Raw genomic sequence first — 9246 nt, forward strand, 5'->3', positions numbered from 1 at the left:
GTCGGCCGAAGTGGGGTCGGGGAGAGGGGAGGAGGAGAACAGGCTACGCGGAGTCCGGGGATGGCGTGGCTTCGAGTCTCCCTTGCTGCGGCACCGCCCGCGGAAGCAGAGCAGGTTTTGAACCCGGTCCCTGCTGGGAGGGGATGGGCAAAAAGTCTTTGCTCCCCATCTGCAGCTCCCCACCAGGAGCGGAACCCCTCCAAAGTCACCCAAGGTCAGTCCCTGAAAACTGCCTCCTCAATCAGTTAGGTAGCGTAGCTTCCTTCACGTGCTCCAGCCGCTGTTGGCATCTTCCTGGTGGCCGTCAGCGGGCATCGGTCTTGGCCAATCAAAAGCTTTGGTCCTTCAGCGATGTGGGCCTCAGTATCTAGGGTGGATCTGGAACGCGAGATAGGACATGTCAAAGAATGGAGATTGGAGCAGGCCTTGCTCACCCATCCACAGGGCCTCCCCCCAGCCTATGAGACTGATCGATATAGCCAGGGGTGGAATTCTAGCAGGAGCTCCTTTGCATATTAGGCCGCACGCCGCTGATGTAGCCAATCCTCCTGGAGCTTCCAGTAGGCCCTGTATGAAGAGCCCTGTAAGCTCTGGGAGGATTGGCTACAGCAGGGAGGTGTGGCCTAATATGCAAAGGAGCTCCTGCTAGAATCCCGCCCCTGAATAGAGCCATGTTAGTCTGTCTGTCTGTCTAGCAGCAGAAAAGAGCAGGAGTCCAGGAGCACCCAAAAGACATTTGTGGCAGGGGAGGAGCTGTCGTGAGTCACTGCTGTGAAGTATCTGAAGAAGCGCCCTGACTTGGACAGCCCAGACTAGCCCGATCTTCTCAGCTCTCGGAAGCTAAGCAGGGTCGGCCTTGGCTAGCGTTTGGATGGGAGACCTCCAGTGAATACCAAAGTCGTGACGCAGAGGAAGGCAATGGAAAACCACCTCTGAAACATCCAGGGCTTTTTTCGGTAGCAGGAGCTCCTTTGCATATTAGGCCACACACCCCTGATGTAGCCAATCCTCCAGGAGCTTCCAGAGCTCTTAGTACAGGGCCTACTGTAAGCTCCAGGAGGATTGGCTACATCAGAGATGTGTGGTCTAATATGCAAAGGAGCTCCTGCTACAGAAAAAAGCCCTGGAAACATCTCTTGCCTTTAAAAAGCCCTGGAAACATTTCTTGCCTAGCGGTACATAACACTAAAAGAGTTAGAAGGTCTGCTGCCGGACAGTCTTAGGATCGTCTGCTTATACGACACACATTGCCATACAATCGAGTGGAATTCTAGCAGGAGCTCCTTTGCATATCAGGCCACACACCCCTGATGTAGCCAATCCTCCAAGAGCTTACAAGGCTCTTTTTTGTAAGCTCTTGGAAGATTGGCTACATCAGGGGTGTGTGGCCTAATATGCAAAGGAGCTCCTGCTAGAATTCCACCCTGTATACAATGATGGTTGAACAGCGGCTCGTGAAAGCTACTCTGCTATAGATTTTGTAAGTTTTGAAGGCCCTGGCTGGGCTTCTCGCTCCTTTCTACTGGTAGGAGACTTGTTAGCAGAGGCAGCCGTGGAAATTTTGCCTGCTCCGAGCGTTGCTGCCTGCGGTGTGGGGGATGGCACAAGAGGGACCAGTACCTTGGTGGTTTTGACCCGGTTTCCCAGCAGGCACATCCAGCCCGAATTGTCCGGCAGCGCTTTGCACTCTTCCTCGGCCAGGCAGGGCTCCATGTCGCACCACCACTTTCCCGTCACGATTGAGGCTGCGGGGCGGAGAAGAGACGTTCGTTCTCCCATACTAGTCCATTGTCCTCTGGGATATAGGCTTTCTTTTTCAAAAGAGAAGACTACAAGGAACCTCTGCATTCTGAGGCACACAACCTCTGAATCCCAGAGGCAGGAGGCAACACTGGGGAAGGCCGCAGCCTCCGCGCTCTGTTGTTGGATCACCAGAGGAACTGGTTGGCCGCTGTGTAAGACAGGATGCTGGACTAGCGGGACTGCTGGTCTGATCCAGCAGAGAACTTCTTAAGTTAACTTCAAGGTCTCAGCCTCTCTGCCTTGTCTTCCAGAGGGACTGGTTGATCTCTATGTGAGACAGGATGCTAGACTAGATGGACCACTGGTCTGATCCAGCAGGGCTCTCTTATGAAGACCTCTAATGTCCTCTTACGAAGGCCTCTCTACCCTGTTGTTGGCCCTCCAGAGGAACTGGTTGTCCACTGTGTGAGACAGGAAGCTGGACTAGATGGACCACAGATCTGATCCAACAGGACTCATTTTCTTCCCTCCGACCCTTAAGGGATACAGTTGATCTGGGTACTAGGTGTGTGGCTTTCACATTTCATTTGGCTTCACCCATGGTAGGGTCTCTGGGGGTTCATCCAGCTTCAGGTACTGAAAGGATGCCTCTGGATCAAAGGATTGCCCAGGAAGTTTTGCAACAGGTTAAACCAGAGAGCCCCCCAGCCCCTTCTCCCCCAAATGTGTCCTGCCAAAGGGCATTGGACGTGGCTCTTTCTTAGAAGGAAGGCTTCTCTTCAGCTGAGCCAGATAGGGAGCAAATCGCCTGGAGTGTGGAGATTAAGCTTGCTGGGCTAGAGTCTCTAGGAGACCCGGGTTCAAATTCCTCACTCTGCCATGGCATCTTGCTGGATAAACTTGGGGACCAGTCACACAGAGTAAGCTTAACCTACCTCACAGGGCAGTGGTACGGAAAAATGGAGGGAAATGTTGTAACCCACTTTGGGTCCCTGTTTTAGAGCAGAGTGGGGGATAAATGAAGGAAATCAAGTCACTCGGGGTGTGTGTGTGTGGTGGGGAGGTATTTGTGAAGTTCCTGTGTTGTGCAGGAGGTCCTTTCCAGCTCTGACTCAAGTTCGCATCAGCTTGGCTGCATGTGGAGGAGGAGTGGGGAATCGATCCCAGTTCTCCAGATTAGAGTCAGCCACTCTTAGCCATAACACCAAACTGGCTCCCTCGTAAAGGGGTGTTGTGGGGCTCATGGATTTTGACAACCACAGTCTTCGTCCTCCTGAATGTTTTTGCCCAATTAGGTCTATCTTGAACTTCTCCCCTTAAAATAGCTGATGTCAGCTACTCCCAGAGTTGACAGGCAACTTCTAGTCAGGATTCTCTGCCCTCCCTCAGAAGTTTTTCCCCTTCCTAGCTTTCTCTAATCTGGGGCACAGGCTCCAATGTGGTGACTGCACACCCCCTTTATAGTGCCCACCAAGTATTTTTAAGCAGCAGGCAGGACGAATGGATATTTGATTTGCTGTGGAGGGTTTTATTAGATGCTGCTTTGGCAGCGGTTGCCACCATAACACAAGAATCTATACCATGTGACTGAAGTTAATCCGTGACAATTGCCTTGTGGCTGGCTCTGCTTTCCTGCAGCAGCCATTTTGTTGCTACGGCAACCGTGCTGTGTCAAAATTCCAAATGTGTCCACAGGCTCCAAAACAGGACCTCTGTTCTGGCGGGTTTCCTCCCTCCAGGAACATTGGGAATAGGGCAGGGCTTTATTTTGTAGCAGCAACTCCTTTGCTTGTTAGGCCACACACCCCTGATGTAGCTAGAGTTGCCAATCCCCAGGTGGGGGCAGGGGATCCCCTGGTTTGGAAGCCCTCCCCCCGCTTCGTGGTCATCAGAATGCGGGAGGGGGGGGGAGGGAAATGCCTGTGGCAACTCTATTATTCCTTATGGAGACTTATTCCCATAGAAAATAATAGAGAATTGATCTGCGGGTATCGGGGGCTCAATGGGGGCTGTGTTTTTAGGTAGAGGCACCAAATTTTTAGCATAGCATTCAGTACCTCTTTCCAAACTACCCTCCCAAGTTTTTAAAAGATTGGACCAGGGGGTCCAATTCCATGAGCCCCCAAAGAAGCTGCCCCTATCCTTCATTATTTCTAATGGAGGGAAGGCATTGAAAAGGTGTGCAGTCCCTTTAAATGTGATGGCCAGAACTCCCTGTGGAGTTCAATTATGCTTGTCACACCCTTGCTTCTGGCTCCACCCCCAAATTCCCCAGACATTTATTGAACTGGACTTGGCAACCCTAGACGTAGCCAATCCTGGAGCTTACAGTAGGCCCTGTACGAAGAGCCCTGTAAACTCTTGTAGCCAATCATCTTGGAGTTTACAGTAGGCCCTGAAGAGCTCTGTAGGCTCTTGGAGGATTGGCTACATCGGGGGGGGGGGGGGGTGACCTAATATGCAAAAGTGTTCCTGCTACAAAAAAGCCCTGGAACAAGGGAAGGGAGACCCAGCCCTGAAGCAGAAGCACTTACTGTCCACGCAAGACGGCTTGCCACGTGTGGTCCCAGCCACTTTCCCCGGCAGGCAGGAGCACTGGATGGTTTGGGACCGCTCCTCGATGTGGTTGCGGTTACAGCAGCGCCGGATGGCGATCACCTTGCAGGTGCCCCCACCTTGGGAGAGGAGGGAAAAAAGGTCAAGGTAGTCCCCTGTGCAAGCACCAGTCGTTCCCGACTCCGGGGTGACGTCGCATCACGACGTTTTCACGGCAGACTTTTGACGGTGTGGTTTGCCCTGGCCTTCCCCAGTCATCTACACTTTCCCCCCAGCAAGCTGGGGACTCCTTTGACCGACCTCGGAAGGATGGAAGGCTGAGTCAACCTTGAGCCGGTGACCTGAACCCAGCTTCTGCCGGGATCGAACTCAGGTCGTGAGCAGAGTTTAGGACTGCAGTACTGCAGCTTCACCACTCTGTGCCACGGGGCTGCTTGGAGAAGCAGGAAGCAGAGGGTCAAAAGAGAGGGCAGGGAGAAGCCATCGATGTTCCGTCATGCCCAGCAAATGCAACTTTGCTCCCTCAGCAGTTCTCTGCCCGACCTGAGAGAGCAAGGTTTCTAGCCTCAGCCCTGAAACTGGCATCTCTCAGACCTCATGCTTCTCTGACAGCGTGCCAGTTGGTCTCTCTCCTTTTGGCTGCTAGTAGGAGCAGATTTCGCCTTCTGTTTGCTGAAGCTTCGCAGGAAGGCTGAGAGCCACAGAAGTGGCAGAGAAGTGGTGGTGTTGCAAAAAGGCCTTCGTTTTGTCTTTTACCCCCTTGCTTTTAACTGGGCTATAATTCTGCACAGGGAGCCTGAATAGTTCCAACTAGCCTGAGCTTATCGGCACTTGGCTGATTTTTTTTTTAACCGTAGATTTTTACCCCGCCCTTCTCTCTGAATTGGAGTCTCAGAGTGGCTCGCAATCTCCTTTATCTCCTTCCCTCACAACAAACACCCTGTGTGGTGGGTGAGGCTGAGAGAGCTCTGACAGAAGCTGCCCTTCCAAGGACAGCTCTGTGAGAGCTATGGCTGACCCGAGGCCATTCCAGCATCCGCAAGTGGAGGAGTGGGGAATCAAACCCGGTTCTCCCAGAGAAGAATCCGCACACTTAACCACTACACCAGACTGGCTCTCAGCAGGGTTGGCCCCGGTTAGTACTTGGAGAGCAGGACGCCAAGGCAGTCCAGGATTGCTATGCAGAGGTAACCACGGCCTGGCCACCTTTGCTCATCTCTTGCCTTGAAACCCTGTGACAGGTCCCCAACACGGTGCCCATGGGCACCGACGTGCCGACCAGCACCTTTCCTGGCATCTGCCAAGTGTTTTTAGAAAGTGGGCAAGGCCAGGTTTTTCTGCCTGGCAGGGCTTTTGCTTAGCTGTTGGAGGTTTGATCGGTGGTTCAGTGTTTTGTTTTTTTGGCAGTTGCTGCCACAAGATAGAAGGAACCATGTCCTAAGAACGCTACGCAATGTAGAAAGTGAAAACTATATTCATCAACAGTAAATACAGTTCAAACGATGTGATGACAAATACCAGCAGTAGAGGAGGGGCATTTTTCCCAAGTCTTGAACCAAGTGAGCTGTGCCAGTTTGAATGCTTTAAACAGAACCCCGTTTAGAAAAATTGTTGGATCTCGTGAGGAAATATTCCTAAAATACACCATCCTGAAGAAGGACTTTCTTTCGGCCTGAAAAGTGCGGACAATCTGGAAGTCGCGTGGATGATGTTGGAAATTGAAGTTGAGGATGATCAACTAATGAATCTATAGTTGAATACAACAATATTTATCCTTTTGGCAGGGATGGAATTCCAACAGGAGCTCCTTTGCATATTAGGCCACACCCTGCTGATGTAGCCCATCCTCCAAGAGCTTACAAGGCTCCTTTTGTAAGCTCTTGGAGGATTGGCTACATCAGGGGTGTGTGGCCTAATATGCAAAGGAACTCCTTCTAGAATTCCATTCCTGTCTTTGGGGGAGATTACATCTGTATGAGTAATTTTGACTGCGGAAAGCAATGACAAACCGCCCCGTAAAAAGCCTGCCGTGAAAACGTTGCGATGCGACGTCACCCCAGAATCCGAAACGACTGGTGCTTGCACAGGGGACTACCTTGACCTTTAACATACTTAGGCTATGATCTCTCTCTCTCTCTCTCGCTCACACACACACACACACACACACACACACTAAATAATGCACTTTCAACCCACTTCCAGTGCATTTTCCAACTGGATTTTTCTATGTGAACTTGCAAAATCCACTCGGAAAGTGGATTGAAAGTGCATTATTTAGTGTGTGTGATCGCAACCTTTGAGTCCTGTCAGGACCACTGCCACTGGTATTTGTTGTAATGTAGTTTGAACTGGATTTACTGTTTATGAATATAGTTTTCACTGTCTACATTGTGTGGCATCTTAGAACAGGGCATCTTCTATATTGTGATTAGCCTTTTCTGTGTTCTCCTATTCATTGTTATCAGCAGTTGCTACCACACCACAAGGATCTGCACTGTCGGACTGGAAGTGAGTTGCAGCTGCCTTTTTTGAGGCTGGCTCCACCTCCTGTGGCAGCTATTTGAGGATCTTTTTGGGGATCCATTCTGGGATCTTCACGGTGCAACTGAAAGTCAGCTGCGGCAGCCATTTTTGTGGCTGGCTCCACCCCCCCTCCCTGGCAGCCATTTTGGGGGTTGCGCCCACACTGCTGTGTCAGAATTCCAAATGCATGGGATGGAGAAAGTAGAGAAAGAAGTACTTTTCTCCCTTTCTTACAACACAAGAACTCTTGGGCATTCAGTGAAATTGCTGAGCAGTCAGGTTAAAATGGATAAAAGGAAGTACTTCTTCACCCAAAGGGTGATTAACATGTGGAATTCACTGCCACAGGAGGTGGTGGCGGCTATAAGCATAGCCAGCTTCAAGAGGGGATTGGATAAAAATATGGAGCAGAGGTCCATCAGTGGCTATTAGCCAAAGTATGTATATATGTGTGTGTGTGTGTGTATACATACACACATATATTGGCCACTGTGTGACACAGAGTGTTGGACTGGATGAGCCATTGGCCTGATCCAACATGGCTTCTCTTACGTTCTTATGTGACACAGAGTGTTGGACTGGATGGGCCATTGGCCTGATCCAACATGGCCTCTCTTACGTTCTTATGTGACACAGAGTGTTGGACTGGATGGGCCATTGGCCTGAACCAACATGGCTTCTCTTACGTTCTTATGTGACACAGAGTGTTGGACTGGATGGGCCATTGGCCTGATCCAACACGGCTTCTCTTATGTTCTTATGTGCCTGCAGGCTCAAAAGTGTTGATAAAGGCTTGCATTAACTCAGCCGCGACTTGATGGCACTTAATATATTATTAGCAGCCATATTTATGTTCGCAAATAAATATACACAGGTTTTTAAGGCTGTGTGTTTTCATAAGAACATAAGAGAAGCCATGTTAGATCAGACCAATGGCCCATCCAGTCCAACACTCTGTGTCGCACAGTGGCAAAATTTTATATATATATATATATATATATATATATATATATATATACACACACACACACACACACACACACACACACACACACACACACACACACTGTGGCTAATAGCCACTGATGGACCTCTGCTCCATATTTTTATCTAAACCCCTCTTGAAGGTGGCTATGCTTGTGGCCGCCACCACCTCCTGTGGCAGTGAATTCCACATGTTAATCACCCTTTGGGTGAAGAAGTACTACCTTTTATCCGTTTTAACCTGTCTGCTCAGCAATTTCACAAGTGCATAGCCCCAGTGTTGGCCAAACTTGCTTAATGTAAGAGCCACATATAATGCAAGAGCCATGTCAGATGTTTGAGAGCCACAAGACATGAGTGTCAGATGTTTGAAAGCCACCAGACAGGAAAGAAGGAAATAGATGGGAGGAGAGGTGGAAAGAAAGCAACTTTAATTTTAAATGCATTCTCCAAGCTGCTGGCAGGCTTCTCTCGGAGAAGTGATTTAAAGAGACAAATGGCTTCTCCAAGCCAACCAACGGGGCAGAGGGGGCTTTGAGACCCGCACAATACGTGTGAAAGAGCTGCGTGCGGCTCCTGAGTCGCAGTTTGGACACCCCAGCATAGCCCAAAAGGCTATCCAAAATGTTTAATATATATATATATATATATATTGGGGGGAGAATAACTTACTGATCACAGGGATTCGATTCCCAGCTGACTGGTACCAGTACTGGTCATGATGGTACCGCGGAGTATGGATGTGGAACTCTTGGGCATAGATGCCCTGGTAGAGAAGAGTGGCACAGATGATGAAGATCGCTGATGCAGAGTGGCACATGGTGGTAGAGCTGTGGAGAGATTAAATCCCGTTAGCCATTCGTTTGGTAATGCACGTTTATCCTCAGTTCTCTGGAACTGTCACACGAATACATGAAGCTGCCATCTACAGAGCCAGACCCCTAGAAAGTATCGTCTGCCATGCCAGCAGCTCGCCTGTGCGTTCCATGTATTTACTTATTTTATTCAACCTTTAGCCCGCCCTTCCCATAGAACAGTCTCAGGGCGGGTTACATCATAAAAACAATCGAAAGTAAAAAAAAAACCCCAATTTAAAATATATAAAATCTAAAATCACAGAGTAACAATAGGTATTAAGATGGCAAGGGGGGAGTTCACATCACCTGCTACCTAGTCCAGGGTGGCTAAACTTTTTTCACATAAGAGCCACATAGAATAAATGCCAGTTGTTTGAGAGCCGCAAGACATGAATGTCAGATGTTTGAGAACCACAAGGAAGGAAGGAAGATGGGGAGGGAGGGAGAGATGGAAAGAAAGCAACTTTAACTTTAAATGAGTGGCTGCTGACTGGCTTGGCTTGGAGAAGTGATTTGAAGAGACAAATGCCTTCTCCAAGCCAGCTGACAGGGCAGAGGGAGTTTCGAGAGCCACACATTCAAT

The 9246-nt window shown here is 49.6% G+C and overlaps 1 protein-coding gene across 1 annotated transcript; it reads right to left on the reverse strand.

Moving 5' to 3' along the window:
* Positions 1 to 278: 278 nt before the first annotated feature.
* Positions 279 to 8626, reverse strand: LOC132581847 (chemokine-like protein TAFA-1). Its single transcript, XM_060253265.1, has 4 exons — positions 8479 to 8626; positions 4278 to 4418; positions 1621 to 1745; positions 279 to 378 (listed from the first exon to the last, which is right to left on the reverse strand). The coding sequence occupies exons 1-4, from the start codon at positions 8624 to 8626 to the stop codon at positions 361 to 363; spliced, it is 432 nt and encodes a 143-aa protein (XP_060109248.1). The 3' UTR covers positions 279 to 360.
* Between the last annotated feature and the right edge of the window lie 620 nt (positions 8627 to 9246).

This window comes from Heteronotia binoei, chromosome 13 (genome assembly GCF_032191835.1).
Source record: "Heteronotia binoei isolate CCM8104 ecotype False Entrance Well chromosome 13, APGP_CSIRO_Hbin_v1, whole genome shotgun sequence".
Lineage (NCBI taxonomy): Eukaryota > Metazoa > Chordata > Lepidosauria > Squamata > Gekkonidae > Heteronotia > Heteronotia binoei.